Source organism: Oncorhynchus clarkii, chromosome 3, assembly GCF_045791955.1.
Source record: "Oncorhynchus clarkii lewisi isolate Uvic-CL-2024 chromosome 3, UVic_Ocla_1.0, whole genome shotgun sequence".
NCBI classification, from domain to species: Eukaryota; Metazoa; Chordata; class Actinopteri; order Salmoniformes; family Salmonidae; genus Oncorhynchus; species Oncorhynchus clarkii.
The window spans coordinates 4,369,440-4,395,353 of NC_092149.1; the positions used below are offsets into that span (position 1 = coordinate 4,369,440).

Genomic DNA, 25,914 nt, shown 5'->3' on the forward strand with positions numbered 1-25,914 from the left:
GTTTAACAAATTCAAAAAGATTTCAAACAGATTTGTGTTAACCTCGGCCCCAGGCCAATTGCGTATAAGAAGCGTTGGGAAGAAATGTCTGGGGAACAACGTTAGATTTGTGGTAACCTATCTAAGAACCGACCTACTGTTCTTTCCTCTAGCACCCAGTGTACTGTGTGAACGTGGTGGGTACCCAGAACGCCAACAACCTGATAACAGTGTCTACTGATGGGAAGATGTGCTCCTGGAGTCTAGACATGCTCTCTCAGCCTCAGGTGAGCAGAGGGGCATAAGTCTGCTTCCTAAATGGCCCCCTATTCCCTTTATAGTGCACTACTTTTGACCAGGGTCCATTGGGTAATAGTGCACTACTTTTGACCAGGGTCCATTGGGTAGTAGTGCACTATAAAGGGAATAGGGTGCCATTTGAGACGTATGTATTAACTCCTATTAATTCTCCTCAGAGAATTTATCTAAATAAATGATTTCATTATATATAATTTTTTTATCCATAAAGAAAATGACTAGTATTTGTCTTTGTTCCATGTTTATTGAGGTAAACTATATGAGCCTGCATTTAACAGGAGAGTATGGAGCTGGTCTACAATAAGTCCAAGCCCGTAGCAGTAACAGGAATGGCCTTCCCTGCCGGAGATGTTAACAACTACGTGGTGGGAAGCGAGGAAGGGATGGTGTACTCTGCGTCCCGCCACGGCAGGTTAGTGAGCTGAGGCTCAACAGGGACACTTATTTATAACATCAATGTGTCTTCACGTTTCCATAGAAACAGCACATGACACTGGGGGATGTGTGTAATGTCAGTCTCTCACATTATCTCTATTTTACAATGTTTTTTTATTGTTACAAATGAATGCAACCTCATGAAGTTGATGTTATTTATGTTTCCAATGAAAACAGCGCAAGATGTTTGCGATATGTGTGTGTCCTTCGACCAACCAACCTACGGTATCTGGAATGATAGCTTTATCTTAAGGCTCATTGAATGTACTTATGTGAATGCCTTGTTATGTTGTTGTGTGCAGTAAAGCAGGTATAGCTGAGATGTTTGAGGGGCACCAGGGCCCAGTGACTGGGATCAGCTGCCATAACGCTGTGGGCACTGTGGACTTCTCACACCTCTTCATCACGTCCTCCTTTGACTGGACTGTAAAACTGTGGTCCATCAAGGTAAGACAAGTCACATTACTCTACACAGGGTGTTACCCCTGTTCCCTGATCTACATTTTAAACTAACAATTACAAGACAGCTATAACTGCCACCTAAGGCCCCAAAGAACCCTCAGCAGTAGCAGCATTCTTGCGCTGTCTCTGTAGAATTAGAATGGAATAGAATTCTCGTAGAATAGAATTTGAATTTGTTGTTCTTTCTGTGTCTGTCTCTGTAGAATTAGAATGGAATAGAATTCTCGTAGAATAGAATATAAATTTGTTGTTCTTTCTGTGTCTGTCTCTGTAGAATTAGAATGGAATAGAATTCTCGTAGAATAGAATATGAATTTGTTGTTCTTTCTGTGTCTGTCTCTCTCTCCAGCACAACAAGCCATTGTACTCCTTTGAGGATAATGCAGACTATGTCTATGATGTCAGTTGGTCCCCTGTGCATCCGGCTCTCTTTGCCTCCGTGGATGGGATGGGTCGTTTGGACCTGTGGAACCTCAACAATGACACTGAGGTGAGTCACACAATCTCATTGGTTACTTTACTTACATATGGCCCATCGTTCCTTTGGGAGCATAGGTCATCGACAACTCCTGTCCATCACACTTTGTTCTGGGCAGTCTCCTCCAGCTCATTCCTCTCCATCACACTGTTCTGGGCGGTCTCCTCCAGCTCGTTCCTCTCCATCACACTCTGTTCTGGGTGGTCTCCTCCAGCTCGTTCTTCTCCATCACACTCTGTTCTGGGCGGTCTCCTCCAGCTCGTTCCTCTCCATCACACTCTGTTCTGGGCGGTCACCTCCAGCTCGTTCCTCTCCATCACACTCTGTTCTGGGCAGTCTCCTCCAGCTCGTTCCTCTCCATCACACTCTGTTCTGGGTGGTCTCCTCCAGCTCGTTCTTCTCCATCACACTCTGTTCTGGGCAGTCTCCTCCAGCTCGTTCCTCTCCATCACACTCTGTTCTGGGCGGTCACCTCCAGCTCGTTCCTCTCCATCACACTCTGTTCGGGGCGGTCTCCTCCAGCTGGTTCCTCTCCATCACACTCTGTTCTGGGCGGTCTCCTCCAGCTCGTTCCTCTCCATCACACTCTGTTCTGGGCAGTCTCCTCCAGCTCGTTCCTCTCCATCACACTCTGTTCTGGGCAGTCTCCTCCAGCTCGTTCCTCTCCATCACACTCTGTTCTGGGCGGTCTCCTCCAGCTCGTTCCTCTCCATCACACTCTGTTCTGGGCAGTCTCCTCCAGCTCGTTCCTCTCCATCACACTCTGTTCTGGGCGGTCTCCTCCAGCTCGTTCCTCTCCGTCACACCCTGTTCTGGGCAGTCTCCTCCAGCTCGTTCCTCTCCATCACACTCTGTTCTGGGCGGTCTCCTCCAGCTCGTTCCTCTCCATCACACTCTGTTCCTGTCAGTCTCCTCCAGCTCGTTCTTCTCCATCACACTCTGTTCTGGGCAGTCTCCTCCAGCTCGTTCTTCTCCATCACACTCGGTTCTGGGCAGTCTCCTCCAGCTCGTTGTTCTCCATCACACTGTTCCTGTCAGTCTCCTCCAGCTCGTTCTTCTCCATGACGGTTTTTATTAGTTAATTGTTTACCACTGTACAGCTTTCTTTTATCCTGGACTGAATGTGTTTGATGCAGAATAGGATTTGATCATATTTCTACATAGCTATCTGTTGTTGGTGTGTGGTTGTAAGATAATATGACACTTTTCTTTTTAAAGGTGCCCACGGCGAGTGTGACGATCGAGGGGGCGTGTGCTCTGAACCGTGTGAGATGGGCGTCGGGAGGCAGAGAGGTTGCCGTGGGTGACTCGGAGGGCCGTGTCTGGATCTACGATGTGGGAGAGGTGAAATAATTAAGTCCATCATTTAAAGGGTTCGAACGATGAGAGAATGGGTGCTGTAGCTGAAACAAGATGGAACTCGTGGCCTTGTTGTTGTGCCTTGGATTCTTATTCACTTCTTTGCTGAAATGTGATACATTAGTTAGCCTACTGTTGTTTCTATCCAATTGTTTTTCAGGTTTTTTTCTTCATATATCTGCTCATCCATATATTTTATACTTATATATTCTTGTCCCATTCCTTTACTAGATTGTGTGTATTAGGTTTCGTTGTGGAATTTGTTAGATATTACCTGTTAGATATTGCTGCACTGTCGGATCTAGAAGCATAAGCATTTCGCTACGCTCGCAATAACATCTGCTAACCATGTGTATGTGACCGATAATATTGGATTTGATTTGATATGTGACTGACCGTGTTTTTTCTCCTGTAGCTGGCAGTGCCACACCCTGAGGACTGGAGCCACTTCGCCCGCACCCTAGTTGAGATCCGTGCCAACCGCGGGGATGGAGAGGAGGAGGGGGCCGTGGAGCTGCCAGCCTGAAGCCTTCTCACCCTCTCATCAATGGATGCATCGTTTCAGGACTGACAGCCTGATAACAGACATTTACAGACAACAAACCATCATTTACTGACGTAACACAACAGCAGCACACATACTTCAGTGAGGTTCAAGTCATTGGGATTAGACTGACTCCAAGCTTATGCTCCATAGATCAAAGTATGAAATGCCGATTTGCCCGGGGCAACAACTATTCTTACCAGGGTTATTTATTTGTTATTGGTTAATTAAACAGTTGATATGTATATACTTGATATCAGAATCATATGGCTTGCAATGATAATGTGCTTATGGGTCTAACGTGGGTCTAAATGTTGGAGTGAGCTAGATATGATCCTTATATTATACTCATGAGGTTTGATTATCAGATTCCTGTGACTGTTCGTGTTCTTCTTTCTTCAAGGTTATAAAAGCTGCATGAATAACAAGGTGGATCATTGTTTTCTCAAGATATCCAAGTGAACCTTTAATAATGTTTTTAAGTAGCTTTTGGGCTTTTCAGTGCATTAGCATGATAATTATTACATTTTGTTTGCTGTTAAACAATTTTGTTTTGTTCTAAGAAATAAGTCTAAAAATGTATGGCTTTTTGCTGTAAGGACAACAATTGACAATAAAATATGGATAAATACTGAGGGGGATGTATGCCACAAATCTCACAGGCCAGGCTATATGGGCTACTGTAGTACTGTCGTAGAAGTGTTAGGGTTATGGTTGAAGATAATACATTTACAGTGTGTATTGCATTTTACATTTTACTACCATTATTTAAATATTCCACCTATGCCATTTCTGTGTTTGATATTGAATCGAAACATTTGTACAGTAATTTGATATAAACCATCCTCAGTCAGCTACTGTAAAATATTGATTGAGGTCCGTTGTAGTATTATCGTGTGAATGTACTGTGCGTCCTACTTTGAGAATTGACCTATTGCGATGTTATTTATGAAAGGGGTAATATTGGTAAAGAGGTGGCTTTTTTCTTTCTTTGTCCACTGTCGTTGACTTCTTATTATAGCTCAGTGGTCATTTTCGAACGTACGCGAATCCACGTAGCAGGCGGAGTTCTGTTTCCATGACAATTACGTCAATATTAGTGTCGGGTAACTAAAGGTCATGCTAAAGACAAGCGCCACACAGAAGGAAACAGAATGGCGGAGGTAAACTTAACTGTTGTGCTTTAAAACGGCGAGATATTCACGTATGGTGTGGCTTCAGTGTCGTTTCGTTTTCGTGGTACTTGGTTTATTCTATGCGTGGTCACGGGGAGGACAGTCTGAGCGGAGCATAGCCTCGCTAGTAAGCCTGAAGGAGTTTGACTTTACTCGGAAGGATAGCATGTTTGACTTTACTCGAAAGGATAGCACAGCTGGCTAGTTGGATATGCTAATCTGCTAGATTACTTTTTGACTGATTTTTTAGCTTGCAAGTCAGTTAGCTAAATGACGGGCGACTAAAGCCAAATAGAGAACCGTAGTTCGCTACCTAGTAATCCATGTTTACGTTTAATATTGTGAAGCTACTTGTCGGCCTTTCTCCAGTTTACTTCTGCCCGTGTTAGCTTGCTAGCTTTGTGCTTGATTGCACTCTGCAGAGGTTAGCAGCACTAGCGGTAGCAAGCAGTACAAGTTCGTTTCGTTCTTTTAAAAACCACATATATTAAAGTCAAGCAAGCTAGCTTCTCTATTTTCTCGGAAGCTTGTTCTAATGCTATAACTATCTTTTTTGTTACCTAATGTTCCTAACTAGCTTGTTTTTATACTTCTGATGTAGCAGGGTTCTGAAAAAAATGTAATAATGCAGATAAAGATTTGAAATGGAATGTTTTTCACACAACCCAGGTTCTGAGTTAGTTACACCATTATTCTGGCAGATCGTTGAAATCCAACGTCTATCCAACGCCATCTCTGCTGTTTCTAAAATGACACCGTATGAGGGAGACATAGTCAATGGAATAACAACAACACTGAATGTTGTAATATATGGATAGATAAACTTGTCAGTATTGTCTTATTTGACTTGTTCATGTTTTCTCACAGCCCTGTAGGGGGCGACCAAGGTCAAAGTTCAATTTCAATTTCCTTAGCTGCTATTGTCAGTGACAGACTGCATACAGTAGTATCATCTTTACAGATATGTTCAGTGTGTTGTCAAGATTGGTTGCCTGGTACTGTAAACATCCCCGACTGGAAGCTGTGATGTACATGTTCTAGCTTTCAGTAGGGTGTTTGCTGCTCCATTCTTCCGCAGACTCCTAGACCAGTGTTGTTGTTTGTAGATTTAGGGCTGCATTCCAGTCAAAATTAGCACCTTCTCTTCCTCCCATCACTTGGAGTAAACCCTCCAGTGATGTATGTATGGCAAAGTGGATGAGGGAAGCGGTTGCAAGTAAAAGTGGATTTGGACCACGGGAGGCTACTGAGGGGAGGATGGCTCATAATAATGGCCAGAACTGCATGAATGGAATGGCATACGTTTGATGTATTTGATACCATTCTGCTCCAGCCATTACCACAAGCCTGTCCTACCCTATTAAGATGCCACCAACCTCAGGTTTGCATCTGCATTTAAATAACTGAATGTTATTGTTTGTACATCTGGTGTTTCCCAGACATAAGTGTGTCTGACTCAAGTGAGTGCGCTTTACTTCCAGTTCTACTGCTGAGGAAATGGATGTATCCTAGCTTCTCCATTCTGAGTATAGTTACTGTAAACATCCTACACTCAGCTATAGCCTGTATGGAAGGCTGGGGAGAGGGTGTTTACTTTGGCTGGCTTGGACAGCTTCAATCTGCATGGATGGGATTTAATGGATCACTCATGACGAGATGGAAAGCTTTATTTTTGTATGAACAGAGAAGGCTGCAATTGATTCCCATTGGTAGTTTTTTTTTAATGAGAAACCTAACATGTAGAAAATGCAATCAATGGATGATATTTGGATGCATTGTCACCGATCAATAATGACAATACTGTTTGTTATTGCAAAAAATTAAACTTTGCAAATGTGTATTGATTGATTGACTGATTATTTTATTCCTTGGAATGTTTATAATGTATATCACAGTTTATAGCATACTATTAGCCTAACGTTTTTATGGACCTGGTTAAAAATGATAGTGATTGCTGAAGAAAATGCACATTCATTCACAAATTGAAATGTTTTGCCAGTTCACACACCCGTATTCAAAATCCATGTAGGCTACATTAATTTAAAGCTTAATCATTTCATCACATTATTTATATAAATTACAGTTTTCTACTGTTATGGGAACAAATTTAATAACCATTGAGCATATATATCTTGACGTGAGTAACCAATCATGATATGTCAGAGGATTTTGTAATAAGGAGAGTACTGTACACGATCCCATTCAAAAGAATGGAGTGGAAACCTTTTACAAATGTGTCAAGGGTAGACTATGCCTTCTGGTCATCCCAGCCACTGGGGGAGAACATCCCAAACCAGCCTGCTTTTCTCTCCACAGGAAGACTTTATCCGCCATATTTGTTGTCGCAGATTCGCCAGAAACCTTCCTCAAAACAAATAAAAATACGATTTTCAATTACTTATTCAATAAGTAATGTAGATATAAATAAATGTACATGTAACTCTTAGGGTATTACGTTTTATTTTACAAACATGGCGACGTCAACTGCAGGTAAGTACTCGATTCGATTGTTTACCTTTTCGTACAGTACTATCTCGAGAAATAACATTTCTTAGCTAGGTAAAAGTAGCAAGCTAGCCAACAGATGTAGTCAAATTACTCATGTGAAGTTTATTCTATGCTAAAAGTTGGGCACATAATTACCGTGACCAGCCACAACATTGACGGTACATTTATTGCAGCTAAATGTCCGGCCTAAAGTTATTGGATTTAGTTTGTAAAGAAAGTATTTATCACGAAACTGTTCCTGTTTCTCCCAGCGTTTAGCTAGTTTTATTCATACTGCTGAGGAGTCAGGAGTTCAACCATCTTTGCTGTTGCAGTGGTAGCTAAACCTGTCTGGAGAGCTACAGAGTGTGCACAGAGCAAACCAATAAACTATACAGCACTGACCTCATTCCATTTCAGTATTCTCAGCTTGTAGTTGCTAGGCTGGCTTGATCATGTAGGCCCTAGCTAGGATGGAATTCAGTATTTTGAATGAAAGAAAGGTAGGTAGCTAAAGGAACAATATACAGTCTCTGACCAAAGAATGAACCACGCAGAACGAACACTAAACACACGAGGAGACACACAAGCACAATGTGAAGGCCAATCCACTGCCAGCCTATTGAAAATATCTCATTTACATTGAAGCCATTTAGCAGATACTCTTCTCCAGAGCGACTTACGTTTTCATTCTCTTCTTTTTCTTGCGTACTGGTCCCCCGTGGAAATCGAACCCACAATTCTGGCATTGCAAGCACCGTGCTCTACCAACTGTCAATTCAACTGTCAATGTGTAATGATCTTATTATTAGGCCGTAACCTTTTCCACAGTCAAATTTGTACATAAACACACATTAATCTTGGCCTGCCTGGCTGTTAATTCACAGGTGGGACTTCCTCCATCTTCATGTGTAAACTGTGCAACCTGTTCTCTCCACACCGAGCACAGCTCCTCTCCCATGTGTCTGAGAAGCACCACACAGAGGGGCTCAACCCTGATGACATCATTGTGGCCCTCATGCCATTGACAGGTCCACTGGAGAATGGTGGAGGTGAGCACCTCCTCAAAGCAACCAGGGATACTAAGGGTGGAGGTGGAGGTGAGCACCTCTTCAAAGCAGCCAGGGATACTAATAGTGGAGGTGAGCACCTCTTCAAAGCAACCAGGGATACTAAGGGTGGAGGTGAGCACCTCTTCAAAGCAGCCAGGGATACTAATAGTGGAGGTGAGCACCTCTTCAAAGCAGCCAGGGATACTAAGGGTGGAGGTGAGCACCTCTTCAAAGCAGACAGGGATACTAATAGTGGAGGTGAGACCTCTTCAAAGCAGCCAGGGATAATAATGGTGGAGGTGAGACCTCGTCAAAGCAGCCAGGGATAATAATGGTGGAGGTGAGACCTCTTCAAAGCAGCCAGGGATAATAATGGTGGAGGTGAGACCTCTTCAAAGCAGCCAGGGATAATAATGGTGGAGGTGAGACCTCGTCAAAGCAGCCAGGGATAATAATGGTGGAGGTGAGACCTCGTCAAAGCAGCCAGGGATACTAATGGTGGAGGTGAGACCTCTTCAAAGCAGCCAGGGATACTAATGGTGGAGGTGAGACCTCTTCAAAGCAGCCAGGGATACTAATGGTGGAGGTGAGACCTCTTCAAAGCAGCCAGGGATACTAATGGTGGAGGTGAGACCTCTTCAAAGCAGCCAGGGATACTAATGGTGGAGGTGAGACCTCTTCAAAGCAGCCAGGGATAATAGGGCATTGCAACAACCGACCGTATTATGGTGTTTCTTTGTTTTTCAACGATCTGAATAATTGGCTACTCAGTGCCTCGGTAGTCCTTCAAACATTTGTAGCAGATTGTAATCCGATTTTGACAGCTCTTTTTAATCCAGGACTAGGCTTAATTTGTGTCTGGGAAACCGGCCCTATAGGTCTGTCTGTGTGTAATAGAGTGATTGATGGCAGTGATCATATTTCCCCCACAGATAGCCCTGTTAAGAGAAAACGAGGACGTCCTAAAGGCTCAACCAAGAAGATTGTAGCTGATGGGCCCATGACAGAGACTACTAGCCCCAACCAGAAAAAGCAGAAACAACAGACAGTAGAGGCCCAATCAGAAGCTGGGCCAGTGGACGAGGAAGAACCAGAGGACAACAATGCCCTGGACTGCAAGAAGTGCAACCGTGTGTTCGGCAACAGACGACAGATCATGAAACACATCTGCTTGATGGACCTCAGAGAGGATGAGGATCAGGAGGAGGACAACGGTATGTGTGAAGTCAACTGTTTTATGTCTGTTTAGAATAGATCGGAATAGAATAGTGCTTTATGGTCTATCTAGGGATACGTCCCAAATGGCATCCTATTTCCTATATAGTTCACTACTTTTTTACCGGGGCCCCATACACGACATGGCCAAAGGTATGTGGACACCTGCTCATCAGACATCTCATTCCAAAATCATGGGCATTAATATGGAGTTGGTCCCCACTTTTGCTGGTGTAACAGCCTCCACTCTTCTGGGAAGGCTTTCTACTAGATGTTGTTGGAACATTGCTGTGGGGACTTGCTTCCATTCAGCCACAAGAGTGAGGTTGGGCGATTAGGCCTGGCTCGCAGTCTGCGTTCCAATTCATCCCAAAGGTGTTCGATGGGGTTGAGGTCAGGGCTTTTTGCAGACCAGTCAAGTTCTTCCACAACGATCTCGACAAACCATTTCTGTATGAACCTCTCTCTGTGTATGGGGGTATTGTCATGCTGAAACAGGAAAGAGTCTTCACCAAACCGTTGCCACAAAGTTGGAAGCACAGAATCATCTAGAATGTCATTGTATGCTGTAGCGTTAAGCTTTCCCTTCTCTGGAATTAAGGGGCCTAGCCCGAACCATGAAAAACAGCCCCAGACCATTATTCCTCCTCCACCAAACTTTACAGTTGGCACTATGCATTGGGGCAGGTATTGTTCTCCTGGCATCCACCAAACCCAGATTTGTCCATCAGACTGCCAGATGGTGAAGCGTGATTCCACTGCTCCAGAGTCCAATGGTGGCGAGCTTTACACCACTCCAGCCGAGGCTTGGCATTGTGCATGGGGATCTTAAGCTTATGTGCGACTGCTCGGCCATGGAAACCCATTTCATGAAGCTCCCGACGAACTGTTCTTGTGCTGACGTTGCTTCCAGAGGCAGTTTGGAACTCTGTAGTGAGTGTTGCAACAGAGGACAGGCAATTTTTTTACGTGCCACGCGCTTCAGCACTTGGCGGTCCTTTTCTGTGAGCTTGTGTGGCCTACCACTTTGCGTCTGAGCCGTTGTTGCTCCTAGACGTTTCCACTGCCCAATAAAAGCACTTACAGTTGACAGGGGCAGCTCTAGCAGGGCAGAAAATATACAAACTGACTTGTTGGAAAGGTGGCATCCTATGACGGTGCCACGTTGAAAGTCACGGAGTTCATCAGTAAGGCTGCCAATGTCTATCTATGGAGATTGCATACACGCCCTTCCCGTCAAGCGTTCCACAGGGATGCTACCCCATGTTGACTCCAATGCTTCCCACAGTTGTGTCCAGTTGGCTGGATGTCCTTTGAGTGGTGGACCATTCTTGATACACACAGGAAACTGTTGAGCGTGAAAAACCCAGCAGCGTTGCAGTTCTTGACACAATCTGGTGCTCCTGGCACCTATTACCATACCCCATTCAAAGGCACTTAAATCTTTTGTCTTGCCTATTCACCCTCTGAATGGCACACATACAAAATCCATGTCTCTGATTGAAGTGGATTAGCAAGTGACATCAATAAGGGATCATAGCTTTCACCTGGATTCACCTGGTCAATCAATGTCATGGAAAGAGCTATATCTATATGTTCACCATCTAAATGTCTATATCTATACCATCTAAATGTCTATATCTATACCATCTAAATGTCTATATCTATATGTTCACCATCTAAATATCTATATCAATATGTTCACCATCTAAATGTCTATATCTATACCATCTAAATGTCTATATCTATACCATCTAAATGTCTATATGTATATGTTCACCATCTAAATGTCTATATCTATATGTTCACCATCTAAATGTCTATATCTATACCATCTAAATGTCTATGTCAATATGTTCACCATCTAAATGTCTATATCTATATGTTCACCATCTAAATGTCTATATCTATACCATCTAAATGTCTATATCTATATGTTCACCATCTAAATGTCTATGTCTATACCATCTAAATGTCTATATCTATACCATCTAAATGTCTATATCTATATGTTCACCATCTAAATGTCTATATCTATATGTTCACCATCTAAATGTCTATATCTATACCATCTAAATGTCTATATCTATATGTTCACCATCTAAATGTCTATATCTATACCATCTAAATGTCTATATCTATATGTTCACCATCTAAATGTCTATATCTATACCATCTAAATGTCTATATCTATACCATCTAAATGTCTATATCTATATGTTCACCATCTAAATGTCTATGTCTATACCATCTAAATGTCTATATCTATACCATCTAAATGTCTATATCTATACCATCTAAATGTCTATATCTATATGTTCACCATCTAAATGTCTATGTCTATACCATCTAAATGTCTATCTGCTCTGTTTTATTGATTGATGCTTAGTTTTCATGATCTCTCCCCACAGACAAAGAGTTTGAGGCTCAACCTGGCGCAGCAGAAGGCAAAGAGGAGGATAGGGAGAGAAGCTCAAAGAGGCCACGGCCACTCCGCTCTGAGAGGGTTTCTCTTGTGAAGGAGCAGGAACCAGCAGGAGGCCCCAAGAACCCCATCATCAGTGTGGTTCTGACCGCTCATGAGGCACTTCCTGGTAAGTTACAACTACATTATCATCAGTGTGGTTCTGACCACTCATGAGGCACTTCCTGGTAAGTTACAACTACATTATCATCCGTGTGGTTCTGACCGCCCATGAGGCACTTCCTGGTAAGTTACAACTACATTATCATCCGTGTGGTTCTGACCGCTCATGAGGCACTTCCTGGTAAGTTACAACTACATTATCATCCGTGTGGTTCTGACCACTCATGAGGCACTTCCTGGTAAGCTACAACTATATTATGGATGCGCCCCAAATGGCACACTACTACCTACACGGTGTTATACTTTTGACCAGGGCCCATAGGGAATAGGGTGCCATTGGGGATGCACATGGATCAACCAGAGGATCTTCAGATTTTATCCAGAAAAGTATAGATTCACAATGTTGCAGTTGGTACATTTTCAGAGTTTTATGTATGAAAAATCAAGAAAGTTTATAGTCTATGTATTCCCAATGACTTGTCTTTGTACCTAGGCTGTATAAACTTTCATCTGTCTGTGTATTTGTTTATTTAGGTGCGACAAGGATAGTGCCGATCGAGGCCACCCCGGCAGAGCCGGTTGCTCCAGCAGACACAGACCCTCAGGAGGCAGGACAGAAGAGAGGATTTCAGGAATATTCCATACAACAAGCTGCTTATGAAGTGCCATTAAAGTCAAACAGGTACAGACGTTTGGGTTGTACACCACACAGCAGATGAAGATGAAGTACCCAGACTGTATTGTGGTGTTAATAAACATAATGATGTATTGAGTGAACTGAATCAATGTAGTCTACAGTATTATCAAGCATTGGGAAATGTCATATGTAACACTTTAATGGATGTGTCAACAACAGATTTCAGCATTGTTACTGTAGATACAAACATCATGTTTTTGCTATAGCGCAAATATAATTTTGGCAAAGTTACTTTGGAAAAAGAGCAACACATATTTGGTTATACTGTATGTGTATTGCAACATCCCTCGTTCATACAGAATAGGACAGACCCAGTTGAAGATCTTCACCTGCGAATACTGCAACAAGGTCTTCAAGTTCCGCCACTCGTTGCAGGCCCATCTGCGAACCCACACCAACGAGAAACCTTTCAAGTGCCCACACTGTGACTACGCCAGTGCCATCAAAGCCAACCTCAGCGTTCACTTGCGCAAGCACACGGGAGAGAAGTTCAGCTGTGAACACTGCTCCTTCCAGTGCCTCAGCAAGGGCCACCTCAAGGTGCACGTGGAGAGAGTTCACCACAAGATCAAGCAGCACTGTCTCTTCTGCAAAAAGAAGTACTCTGATGTCAAGAACCTGCTGAAACACATGAGGGAGAGCCACGACCTAGAGGACAAGAAGGTGACGGACCTCTCTCTCTTTTAAAAAATCTATCATATGCCTTTATACTGTCTTTATTATGAGATCTGAAACACATGAGGGAGAGCCACGACCTAGAGGACAAGAAGGTGACGGACCTCTCTCTCTTTTAAAAAATCTATCATATGCCTTTATACTGTCTTTATTATGAGATCTGAAACACATGAGGGAGAGCCACGACCTAGAGGACAAGAAGGTGACGGACCTCTCTCTCTTTTAAAAAATCTATCATATGCCTTTATACTGTCTTTATTATGAGATCTGAAACACATGAGGGAGAGCCACGACCTAGAGGACAAGAAGGTGACGGACCTCTCTCTCTTTTAAAAAATCTATCATATGCCTTTATACTGTCTTTATTATGAGATCTGAAACACATGAGGGAGAGCCACGACCTAGAGGACAAGAAGGTGACGGACCTCTCTCTCTTTTTAAAAATCTATCATATGCCTTTATACTGTCTTTATTATGAGATCTGAAACACATGAGGGAGAGCCACGACCTAGAGGACAAGAAGGTGACGGACCTCTCTCTCTTTTTAAAAATCTATCATATGCCTTTATACTGTCTTTATTATGAGATCTGAAACACATGAGGGAGAGCCACGACCTAGAGGACAAGAAGGTGACGGACCTCTCTCTTTTTAAAAATCTATCATTTGCCTTTATACTGTCTTTATTATGAGATCTGAAACACATGAGGGAGAGCCACGACCTAGAGGACAAGAAGGTGACGGACCTCTCTCTTTTTAAAAATCTATCATATGCCTTTATACTGTCTTTATTATGAGATCTGAAACACATGAGGGAGAGCCACGACCTAGAGGACAAGAAGGTGACGGACCTCTCTCTTTTTAAAAATCTATCATTTGCCTTTATACTGTCTTTATTATGAGATCTTATTGATGTAGTTATTAATAACATGTATTATTATGAAGGTGAAGGACTCGTACCATGAGTATAGTCTACAGACCAGGGAAGGCAAGAGGCAGCTCCTCTACGACTGCCAGATCTGCGACCGCAAGTTCAAGAACGAGCTGGACCGCGACCGCCACATGATGGTTCACGGTAGCGAGAGGCCGTTCGGCTGCGAGCTGTGTGACCACGGCTGCACCAAGTTTCAGGCTCTCCAGGCTCACGTCCGTAAGCATCCCTTCCTCTACGTGTGTGCCGCCTGCCAGCAGAAGTTTGTCAGCTCCGTGCGGCTGAAGGCCCACCTGAAGGAGGCTCACCCAGAGTCAGAGGAGGCGGTTGGGTTCTCAGAGTCCATCAACAGCAGCTTCTGTCTGCTGGAGCCGGGGGACGACATCAAGAGAGAGATGCTGAGACAGGATGAGATCAGGATGGCTGAGGAGCTATCTCTACTCAACGCCCAGCAGGAGGAGGAGGAGGCCTTCACTGGTGACCCTTCAGAGGAACAGGAGGCCCTCGCTGGTGACCCTTCAGAGGAACAGGAGGAGGCCCTCGCTGGTGACCCCTCAGAGGAACAGGAGGAGGCCCTCGCTGGTGACCCTTCAGAGGAACAGGAGGAGGAGGAGGCCTTCGCTGGTGACCCCTCAGAGGAACAGGAGGAGGCCCTCGCTGGTGACCCCTCAGAGGAACATGAGGAGGCCCTCGCTGGTGACCCTTCAGAGGAACAGGAGGAGGAGGAGGCCCTCGCTGGTGACCCCTCAGAGGAACAGGAGGAGGCCCTCGCTGGTGACCCCTCAGAGGAGCAGGGGGAGGAGGAGGCCCTCACTGGTGACCCTTCAGAGGAGCAGGAGGAGGAGGAGGTCCTCACTGGTGACCCCTCAGAGGAACAGGAGGAAGGACTGGGAGAGGGAGAGGAACAGGTGGTCCCTGATCCGGGGCCTGAGGAGACATGCGTGTTAAATCAACCTGCACAAGAGACTGAGACTCTACAAGACAGAACTGAGCCAATCAGTCCTGAACAAACCCAGACAGCAAGCAAAGGCACGACCCAGGAAGTAATCAGTGAGGAGAGAACTGATAAGACACTGATGGAGGAAGACAAGCCTCATGGGGAGAATAACGTCATTGTGGCTGAACAAGACACTTTGGTAGAAAGGCCTTCAGGCAAGGAGGAGTCAGTGGTGGGCCACCAGCAGCATCCAGAAGAAGACAAGGGTTCTTCATCAACATCACAAGGTCATGTTGAGGAGACTCTCCGGTCTTTGGTTCTGATTCAGGGGGAGGTCATAGGTCAAACAAACACTTCAGCTGGCCCACAAGGAGAAGATGGCACAACGGAGGAGAGGAGCGCTTTCCAACAGATTCTAGATAAGTTGCAGAAAAGGCAGCTGAACATGGTTGTCTTTGACAGAATCCGAAAAGTATACGGGGACCTGGAATGTGAATACTGTGGTAAGAATATATCACACAAATATATTGACATAGAAAACCATTTTCTAGCAGTATACGTTGCATTTTTACAAGGGTTTGTAATTTCAGCTATTTCATCATTTCCTATGTGTTGGTAATTCATCTGTAAACCAGCTGTTTTTTTTTAAGCCACATGTTTTCTGTTGTTCCCCGTCTAGGAAAGCTCTTCTGGTACCAAGTGCACTACAACATGCATGTGCGTACTCACACAAAAGAGCATCTACATTACTGTACCCAGTGTAGCTATTCATCCATCACCAAGAACTGTCTGAAGCGCCATCTGATCCAGAGACACAGTAACATCCTGCTCCAGTGCCCCATGGAACACTGTCAGTACTGCACACCTGACAAGTACAAGCTGCAGGCCCACCTCAAAACACACTTTGACAATGTGAGTCTGGGGCCCAAATGGAACCCTGCTTTTGACCAGGGCCCATAGGGGTCACAATTATGATCATTATTACATTGAAATGTCTGTTTGTTGACGATTGTGGATTCTTAACATCATCAATTTAATCCAATATTAAAGGAGAAGAAAAGCTTTGCTTGCCCTGTGTGTGAGGAAACGTTCACTGAAGATAAACTTAAGCATCATATCAAGAGCTTTCATCCAGGTAAGAGACCGGAACTAAGCCCAGTCTTTGGTGTTCTATTATAACAGCAGAGTGTTAATGATGTTTAAATCCAAAATATCATACCCATTTCCTGATAGGAGCCAGGCAGCGAGGTAAGTAAGCCTCGTCAGAGCCAGAACGGCCCATAGGGCAGGAGCCTAATCCTGTTTCTGAATCTTGAGGCAGCTTTAATGTACATGTACAGCCCCTGGACAGGACGCTGGCTATGTAGGTAAAACCATCTCTTATCTGCAGATACGCCGATGAACACCATCTCCGAGGCGCTTGGGGTGAGGGTGCAGGTGAAGGGCTTGATCGGGAAGAGAGCGTCTAAGTGTCCTTACTGTGACAGCTACTTCATGAGGAACGGAGCTGATCTGCAGCAGCACATCTGGGCTCACCAAGGTAGGACAGTCAAACTCATTAGGCTGCGTACCAAATTACATCCTATTCCCTATAATGAGTTCTACTGTTGGACTCTGAGGTGGCCCGAAGTGGTTTTCTACACATGTTAAAAGGCAATAGAAACTACCACACTTACCTTTTTAGAGGAAAGTTTTGCTTGCAACGAATATGATATGTGGTTGTCTTATCGCTGTGACGTGTGCTTGTCTTATCGCTGTGACGTGTGCTTGTCTTATCGCTGTGATGTGTGCTTGTCTTACCTACCTTAGTTGAATGCACTGACTGTAAATCACTCTGGATTAGAGTGTCTGGTAAATAACTACTGACTGTAAATCACTCTGGATTAGAGTGTCTGCTAAATAACTACTGACTGTAAATCACTCTGGATTAGAGTGTCTGGTAAATAACTACTGACTGTAAATCACTCTGGATTAGAGTGTCTGCTAAATAACTACTGACTGTAAATCCCTCTGGATTAGAGTGTCTGGTAAATAACTACTGACTGTAAATCACTCTGGATTAGAGTGTCTGCTAAATAACTACTGACTGTAAATCACTCTGGATTAGAGTGTCTGCTAAATAACTACTGACTGTAAATCACTCTGGATTAGAGTGTCTGCTAAATAACTACTGACTGTAAATCACTCTGGATTAGAGTGTCTGCTAAATAACTACTGACTGTAAATCCCTCTGGATTAGAGTGTCTGGTAAATAACTACTGACTGTAAATCACTCTGGATTAGAGTGTCTGCTAAATAACGACTGACTGTAAATCACTCTGGATTAGAGTGTCTGGTAAATAACTACTGACTGTAAATCACTCTGGATTAGAGTGTCTGCTAAATAACTACTGACTGTAAATCACTCTGGATTAGAGTGTCTGGTAAATAACTACTGACTGTAAATCACTCTGGATTAGAGTGTCTGCTAAATAACTACTGACTGTAAATCACTCTGGATTAGAGTCTCTGCTAAATAACGACTGACTGTAAATCACTCTGGATTAGAGTGTCTGCTAAATAACTACTGACTGTAAATCACTCTGGATTAGAGTCTCTGCTAAATAACTACTGATTGTAAATCACTCTGGATTAGAGTCTCTGCTAAATAACGACTGACTGTAAATCACTCTGGATAACAGTGTCTGCTAAATAACTACTGACTGTAAATCACTCTGGATTAGAGTCTCTGCTAAATAACGACTGACTGTAAATCACTCTGGATAACAGTGTCTGCTAAATAACTACTGACTGTAAATCACTCTGGATTAGAGTCTCTGCTAAATAACTACTGACTGTAAATCCCTCTGGATTAGAGTGTCTGCTAAATAACTACTGACTGTAAATCACTCTGGATTAGTGTCTGCTAAATAACGACTGACTGTAAATCACTCTGGATTAGAGTGTCTGCTAAATAACTACTGACTGTAAATCCCTCTGGATTAGAGTGTCTGCTAAATAACTACTGACTGTAAATCACTCTGGATTAGAGTGTCTGCTAATTGACCAAAATGTAAAAGCCACTGTGTCTCTTCCCTGTTAGGAGTGAAGCCCTTCAAGTGTTCCCTGTGTGACTACGCCAGCCGCAGTAAGAGCAACCTGAAGGCCCACATGAGCAGACACACCACGGAGAAGACACACCTGTGTGACATGTGTGGCAAGAAGTTCAAGTCCAAGGTCACTCTGAAGAGCCACAAGCTGATGCACACAGAGGACGGTGAGAGAAAACCCACAAACGCTTTGAGATCTAGTCCCAAATGGTACGCTATTCCCTATATAGTGCACTACTTTACACCTGGTCAGAGTTCCTGGTCAAAAGTAGTGCACTATATAGGGCTCTGGTCAATAGTAGTGCACTATATATGGAATAGGGAGCCATTTGGGATCTAGTTGGGTAGTTAACATTTAAGTATTTTACCTTTGACTGTTCTAACCAGCAGGTGAGTCTGTCTCTGTCCCTCCATACTGTAGGGTTAGGTATGTCCCTCCATACTGTAGGGTTAGGTATGTCCCTCCATACTGTAGGGTTAGGTATGTCCCACCATACTGTAGGGTTAGGTATGTCCCTCCATACTGTAGGGTTAGGTATGTCCCTCCATACTATAGGGTTAGATATGTCCCTCCATACTGTAGGGTTAGGTATGTCCCTCCATACTGTAGGGTTAGGTATGTCCCTCCATACTGTAGGGTTAGGTATGTCCCTCCATACTGTAGTGTTAGGTATGTACAGTGTGATTACAGAGCTGATGAGTATTGTCATCCTGTCTCTGTCCCTCCATACTGTAGGGTTAGGTATGTCCCTCCATACTGTAGGGTTAGGTATGTCCCTCCATACTGTAGGGTTAGGTATGTCCCTCCATACTGTAGGGTTAGGTATGTCCCTCCATACTGTAGGGTTAGGTATGTCCCTCCATACTGTAGGGTTAGGTATGTCCCTCCATACTGTAGGGTTAGGTATGTCCCTCCATACTGTAGGGTTAGGTATGTCCCTCCATACTGTAGGGTTAGGTATGTCCCTCCATACTGTAGGGTTAGGTATGTCCCTCCATACTGTAGGGTTAGGTATGTCCCTCCATACTGTAGCGTTAGGTATGTACAGAGTGTGATTACAGAGCTGATGAGTATTGTCATCCTGTCTCTGTCCCTCCATACTGTAGGCAAGCAGTTCCAATGTACAGAGTGTGATTACAGCGCTGCACAGAAACCTCTACTGGTACGACACATGGAGCAGCACGCCTCTTTCAAGGTAGTCAGAAGAGGGCCGTCTCTCTATATAAAGCTTTTATAATACAGTCACTAGCATCAATGTATCAACACCAGCCTCTAACAGGTTCAACTTCCACTACCAGGAAATACATTTGGGCAGCTTAAGGGAGCAGCACAATGTTCCCTCAGGGAAAAAAGGACCCTTTCTAGTCTTCATTATTGAAGCCTATTGAAATGTGTTTTCCACAGCCCTACCGCTGCGGCCACTGTCACTACTCCTGTAACATAGCAGGACCCCTGAAGAGACATTACAGCAAGAAACACCCCAACCAGGAGTACTGTAACGCAGGGCCTGGGCCAGCCACCTCTGAGGCTGTGGAGCAGCAAGGTGAGTGGCTCAGCAGAGACACACCGATCTCTGTGTCTCATACTGTACCAACCAGGAGTACTGTAACGCAGGGCCTGGGCCAGCCACCTCTGAGGCTGTGGAGCAGCAAGGTGAGTGGCTCAGCAGAGACACACCGATCTCTGTGTCTCATACTGTACCAACCAGGAGTACTGTAACGCAGGGCCTGGGCCAGCCACCTCTGAGGCTGTGGAGCAGCAAGGTGAGTCGCTCAGCAGAGAGACACCGATCTCTGTGTCTCATACTGTACCAACCAGGAGTACTGTAACGCAGGGCCTGGGCCAGCCACCTCTGAGGCTGTGGAGCAGCAAGGTGAGAGCAGAGACACACTTAGCAGACGCTCTTATCCAGAAAGACTAATGTATTCAACTAAGTTTAATAGGGAAAAACAAGTATTGTTGTCTCTACCTTCTTGCCCATTGTGCTGTTGTCTGTGCCCAATAATGTTTGTACCCTGTTTTGTGTTGCTGCCTTGCTATGTTGTCGTCTTAGGTCTCTCTTTATGTCGTGGTGTGTTTTGTCCTATATATTATTATTATTATTTTTCAATCCCAGCCCTCCCTGCAGGAGGTATTTTGCCTTTTGCTAGGCCGTCATTGTAAATAAGAATTTGTTCTTAACTGACTTGCCTAGTTAAATTTTAAAAATCAGTCATGTCAGTTCCAGTAGACCCATCTCCAAAATAAAACCTGGAATCAGTCTTTACTCCGTAGAACAGAGGACCCGGAATCAGTCTTTACTCAGTAGAACAGAGGACCTGGAATCAGTCTTTACTCCGTAGAACAGACGACCTGGAATCAGTCTTTACTCAGTAGAACAGAGGACCTGGAATCAGTCTTTACTCAGTAGAACAGAGGACATGGAATCAGTCTTTACTCAGTAGAACAGAGGACCTGGAATCAGTCTTTACTCAGTAGAACAGAGGACCTGGAATCAGTCTTTAAAGTGTCCCGTATCTCAAGGTGAAGTGTCCCGTATCTCTAGGTAGAGTGAAGTGTCCCGTGTGAGACTGTCCTATATCTCTAGGTGGAGTGAAGTGTCCTGTGTGTGACTGTCCTATATCTCTAGGTAGAGTGAAGTGTACTGTGTGTGACTGTCCTATATCTCTAGGTGGAGTGAAGTGTCCTGTGTGTGACTATGTCCTATATCTCTAGGTGGAGTGAAGTGTCCTGTGTGTGACTGTCCTATATCTCTAGGTGGAGTGAAGTGTCCTGTATCTCTAGGTAGAGTGAAGTGTCCTGTATCTCTAGGTGGAGTGAAGTTTCCTGTGTGTGACTATGTCCTATATCTCTAGGTGGAGTGAAGTGTCCTGTGTGTGACTATGTCCTATATCTCTAGGTGGAGTGAAGTGTCCTGTGTGTGACTATGTCCTGTATCTCTAGGTAGAGTGAAGTGTCCTGTGTGTGGCTATGTCCTATATCTCTAGGTGGAGTGAAGTGTCCTGTGTGTGACTGTCCTATATCTCTAGGTAGAGTGAAGTGTCCTGTGTGTGACTGTCCTATATCTCTAGGTGGAGTGAAGTGTCCTGTGTGTGACTGTCCTATATCTCTAGGTGGAGTGAAGTGTCCTGTGTGTGACTATGTGTACGGTACCAAGTGGGAGATGAACAGACACCTGAAGAACAAGCATGGCCTCAAAGTGATTCAGAGTGACGTGCTTGGTCTCAACCAATGGGAGGTAAGGTTTCATACTCTCCTATATATATGGTCAATATTAAGATGTTTTTCTATGTCTAGACACCGTGTTGTGTGTGTTCTGAGGTGGTGGAGCAGTCGGTGGAGGAGCCCCTTACCCAGTACCTCCACATCACTGAGACAGAGGACCCTCAGGGGACCGAAGCTGCCGTGTCGGCCCTCCAGGATCTCAGGTTCACAGAGAACGGTTAGGACAAGTTAGCCTGATCCCAGATCTGTTTGTACTCTTGCCAACGCCATTTGGCTCCTTGTCAAGCCACATGCAACAGAGTGACAAAGAGTTGATATATCCTTGGTTTCCCTCACTGTGTTTAATGTATTGGAATGCTCTGCTTAGGGGTGGTGGCGACCACCACAGAAGGGCTGGATCCCACAGCGGTTAACATCCTGCAGCAGATCATTGAGCTGGGGGCAGAGACTAATGATGCCACAGCAGCCTCCATGGTGGCCATGGTCCCTGGCAGAGTGACCGTGGTGGAGCAGGTAAGAGCAGTGTCAAAAGTAGTGCACTATAAAGGGAATAGGGTGCCAATAGTGCACTACTTTTGACCAGGGCCCTCTGGTCAAACTTAGTGCACTATATAAAAGGGAATATGGTGCTTGGGCCCTTGTCAATAGGGAATATGTTGCCATTTAGGACATACCACTCCAATCCTCTTTCCAACATCTTCCAGGTGGCTGAGGAGGAGGAGCAGGGGAGCCACACTGTGATGATCCAGGACCCCTTCCAGCAGGCAGCCTCCATGGGGCTGGGTGAGGAGCACCATCTGGTGGTGTCGTCTGATGATGTGGAGGGCATGGAGACGGTCACCGTGTACACTCAGGGAGAGGACGCCTCCCAGTTCATCGTCTATGTACAAGAGGCTGTGCAGACTGTGGAATCTATCTGAGCAGGACAGAGCGGTGCAGGCATGGAGGAGCAGTCAACAGTTTCATCCCGGGTCATTCAGTAGGTGGAAGACATTTTTAACACGGGGAGATATTACCTGAACTTGTCCAATTAGAACACAGATTTGCATTGTTCCGTTGCTAGACATTTTTCTACAGTGTGCCCTATTGAACTCCACCCTGGCTTGCTCTATGAAACCCACAACCAATCTCCAGTGGCTTTGATTGGAATAACATAGTGGCTTGAAATGTATCATTTCATCGCTTATGCCTTTTCTCTGTGATTAGCATATCCTTACGTTAATTCAACTTAATACATCAAAAGGCTTTTCTTAGAAAACCAGATTTTGGAATGTACAAGTCATTTAGTAAGGAGATAATTCAAATATTCATGGTGGGATTCAATCTGTAACGCTGTGGACAATGAGCCTTTGTTACCGCGGTCACAGAGATCACATTCAAGGCAAACGCTACAGAGGACGTCTTAATGGGAAATGACCTTTTAAAATATCAAGAGCCTACAACATAGTTGCAGTTTTTGCATGATGTGCCTTCAATGTTTACTACGGATCATTTACAGGACTGGATTCTTTATAGGAGGACTAGATTGGTGATCATGTTTTTCTATATACACACCCCCCCCCTCCCCAATCCTGTTGACTAATATTTCTACACCTATTGGAATGGTAGTCAATGAACAATTAAATGTATCATGACAAACTCAATACCTTGAAAGTGTTTATTGACATGAACAATTCACCCATGTCTGATCTCTGGTGTAAAACTACCAAAACACACATGTAAGGATCTCCAGAACACTGGTCATTCATGTTGCCTTCCAATGCTCCTCGGAAGTGAGAAATACAAGGTTCCGAAGGCGAAACAAACCAACTCTCCCAAATTGGACTTCCGAATAGGAAAGTCTGATGGAGATGATAACCGGGATTACAAGTTGTAATGTTTCGTCACTGACATTCCACCTTTTCAACTAAGGATCTAGGACTTCCTGCTCTCCTCAGCCATGAGTTCTCGGACCTGGTCGTCTTCCTGGCTGAATGCCCGGCCGTCGTCGTCCTCCCTCTCCTGACCCTGGCTGTGCCTGGACAGAAGGTACTCCTTAGGGGTGATGTCATCATCAACGGGCCGTTTAGACTTCTTCTTCTTCTCCATTATCTTCTGCTTCCTGTACTCTGCCAGCACCTCCAGCTGCTGCATTGTGAGCTCTGGTGCCAGGGTGTTTGAGGTAGTGTCTTTGACCCTCAGTTTGTAGTCCAGGATCTGTTTGTTGAGAGCGTCGTGGTCAACCCCGAACAGCACAGGTTTTTTAGATGTGGTGGGCTGTCCTGATTCCACTACATGTAGTTGTTCTCTGTAAGAAATGAGATGTATTAAGTCAACTACAAAAATTCACTTGACTGTATTTACTATTTGAGCGCCAGTCAGACTTTCTCACCCCAGACCATCTTCAGGACCAAAGTCAGCCATCTTGAGTAGGTTTTCAACCTAACAGCACAGTCCACAAGCACAAAGTCCATCAGCACAGTCTGTCATAAAATGTTGAATATTGTTTGTGTTCTAATGAATATGAAATGCCAATTACCTCAGACATGGCTGCGTACTGTTTATCCTTTATGAAAACCAAAGGAGGGACACCACCAAGGGTTTGATGAGCCATAATGAGGTACCTGTTAACAACAGAACAGCACAGGGGTTCTCTCTAACATCATCCTGAAACAACCTAGCCCGAGTGTCAGTCTCCGTGTGCTATCCTGCCAACTCCTTGACATGGACCGTTGGCAAGAACACATTGATCTGGAACCAGGCTAGAAACAATCACCACAGAAAGAGAAGAGCACTGCTATTTTCCTGAGAGAGTGCTTACCTTATACGAGGGCTGCTCTTGTCCAGTGCTTGCTGAATCTGGTCATCCCTCTCTGACACACCACTGGTTTTCCAATAGACCCGGCAACTAGAGAAGTCTACAGGCAGGGACACCTGATGTGACACACACACAATATTATAAAAACTCAAACGGAAGGACTTTGCATTTTGGCGCCGTCCATGCAGTGCTGAGAGGGATAGAATGTACACAATACTAGCACCAATTTTATGAAGCTACCTTGCATTACCAAAATGTCATTGAATATTTCAGTCCAAGCTGAAGTACTTCCTAGCCTAGTCCCAGATCGGCAAGTGCTCAATGCTGTCATTGTCCAGCCAAACATGACAATGAGTGACATGGAGTTGGCGTGATTGCACAAACACTCCGGCACTCCGGCTAGGTTATTCCTACCCTTGAGATGTCCACACTGTAGTTGTAGACCTCATAGTTGACTTCGGGGGAGCTCAGTAGATCAGTGATGGCCTTGTACAGGATGGAGTTGAGGACTCTGGTGCGCATGTTGTCCTCTTGGCTTCGTTTCTTAGGTGGCTTCAGAGCACTGAGCTGACTGGACGGTGGCCCCTGTCAGAATTACACAAAGGTTAAAATGTGCAACCAGATACAGCAAGCCTGAGTGCCAGTCTGTTTCTACTGTCTTGACAACTCCTATGGAATGACAACAGATCAGGGACCAGGCCGAGAATAAGCATAATTACTCTCTAAATCATGACGCGAGACAGTGTACCAACCTGGGGCGGTGTTTCATACCAGAGCTTCTTCCTGTTGAAGACATGCAATGAAGAAAACGTTACTCAAGTCATAGCAGAAGAGGAGCCTGGTACCTGATCCGTTTGTGCTCATGCTAACAACTTGTTATTGTCAAGCCAAACATGCTTGGCGTGACAAGAATTTGACATGACGGCTCAGACTAAACAGGCTAGCAAGACATGATGAATCAAATCCGACAACTCAGGGCTTGCTACCAAAACGTCAAACCATAACGTTCTCTTACTTTGTTTTGTTGACAAACTTCCTCAACAGGTTTTTACCAGCACACTTGGAAGAAGTGTGAAAATCTCTTCTGTCATGACAAACTGATGAGACGGAACGGCGCTCGCGGTTCAAATGATGGACTCGATGCTGCGGATCAAGTTCGACACTGCCGCTGGTCCGTTTCTTCAAAGCCATACAACTGCTCGCGTAATGCTGAAGAACTAGACATTGTTTTACTCTTGAGTATGTATTAATTCCAAACATAATTCAAATGTTACTCAAACCTTTAAAAAAATGCGTGATTTCCTTCGGTCGCACACCAGCTACCTAGCTAGCGTGTATATAAACATCACTCTGCACAACTAGTAATGTCTGTCTGAAGAATGGGTTAAGGCAGAAGCAATCGTTGTCCAAGCGACTTCTTTTTTGGTATTGTGGCAAACAAATGTAATAGGTGTAGGCCGCCACCTACTGTAT

The 25,914-nt window shown here is 44.5% G+C and overlaps 3 protein-coding genes across 10 annotated transcripts in view; 2 read left to right on the forward strand and 1 right to left on the reverse strand.

The window, feature by feature from the left end:
- Positions 1-4,210, forward strand: part of LOC139386699 (dynein cytoplasmic 1 intermediate chain 1b) — a 25,784-nt gene extending 21,574 nt beyond the window's left edge. For 6 of the 7 annotated variants that reach the window (XM_071132524.1, XM_071132549.1, XM_071132560.1 and 3 more), the window contains 6 exons: positions 153-266; positions 576-709; positions 1,035-1,179; positions 1,544-1,684; positions 2,891-3,016; positions 3,447-3,784. In XM_071132524.1, the coding sequence (XP_070988625.1) occupies positions 153-266; positions 576-709; positions 1,035-1,179; positions 1,544-1,684; positions 2,891-3,016; positions 3,447-3,557 (771 nt within the window). In that variant the 3' untranslated portion in view covers positions 3,558-3,784. Of the gene's footprint in view, positions 1-152; positions 267-575; positions 710-1,034; positions 1,180-1,543; positions 1,685-2,890; positions 3,017-3,446 lie in introns of all 7 variants that reach the window. The other variant, XM_071132554.1, reaches the window with a different exon arrangement.
- Positions 4,211-7,037: 2,827 nt separating this feature from the next.
- LOC139386758 (zinc finger and AT hook domain containing) lies at positions 7,038-23,287 on the forward strand. 2 transcript variants are annotated; one of them, XM_071132573.1, is made up of 17 exons: positions 7,038-7,240; positions 8,125-8,331; positions 9,222-9,503; positions 11,916-12,098; positions 12,626-12,773; positions 13,088-13,451; positions 14,407-15,832; positions 16,009-16,241; positions 16,380-16,464; positions 16,720-16,869; positions 18,412-18,585; positions 19,526-19,614; positions 19,824-19,962; positions 21,533-21,657; positions 21,741-21,861; positions 22,012-22,157; positions 22,349-23,287. In XM_071132573.1, the coding sequence occupies exons 1-17, from the start codon at positions 7,222-7,224 to the stop codon at positions 22,562-22,564; spliced, it is 4,107 nt and encodes a 1,368-aa protein (XP_070988674.1). In that variant the 5' UTR covers positions 7,038-7,221; the 3' UTR covers positions 22,565-23,287. The 2 variants fall into 2 exon arrangements, with proteins under 2 accessions (XP_070988674.1, XP_070988681.1); XM_071132580.1 differs by having other exon boundaries at positions 8,125-8,289.
- Positions 23,288-25,838, reverse strand: LOC139386774 (ribosome binding factor A). The gene is made up of 7 exons (XM_071132587.1): positions 25,457-25,838; positions 25,194-25,224; positions 24,856-25,026; positions 24,445-24,557; positions 24,163-24,247; positions 24,016-24,065; positions 23,288-23,931 (listed from the first exon to the last, which is right to left on the reverse strand). Exons 1-7 carry the CDS (start codon positions 25,699-25,701, stop codon positions 23,559-23,561), a joined length of 1,068 nt encoding a protein of 355 aa, XP_070988688.1. The 5' UTR covers positions 25,702-25,838; the 3' UTR covers positions 23,288-23,558.
- Between the last annotated feature and the right edge of the window lie 76 nt (positions 25,839-25,914).

Bases quoted from the DNA above. Each gene is read 5' to 3' on its own strand.
- LOC139386758 (XM_071132573.1), top strand. The intron at 12,099-12,625 runs GTAAGTTACAAC...TTGTTTATTTAG, and splicing joins CGCTCATGAGGCACTTCCTG to GTGCGACAAGGATAGTGCCG. The intron at 16,465-16,719 runs GTAAGAGACCGG...TCTTATCTGCAG, and splicing joins TATCAAGAGCTTTCATCCAG to ATACGCCGATGAACACCATC.
- LOC139386774 (XM_071132587.1), bottom strand. From the start codon at position 25,701: ATGTTTGGAATTAATACATACTCAAGAGTAAAACAATGTCTAGTTCTT. The intron at 24,558-24,855 runs GTAGGAATAACC...GTGTCACATCAG, and splicing joins ACAGTGTGGACATCTCAAGG to GTGTCCCTGCCTGTAGACTT. The intron at 24,066-24,162 runs GTAATTGGCATT...CTGTGCTGTTAG, and splicing joins AGTACGCAGCCATGTCTGAG to GTTGAAAACCTACTCAAGAT.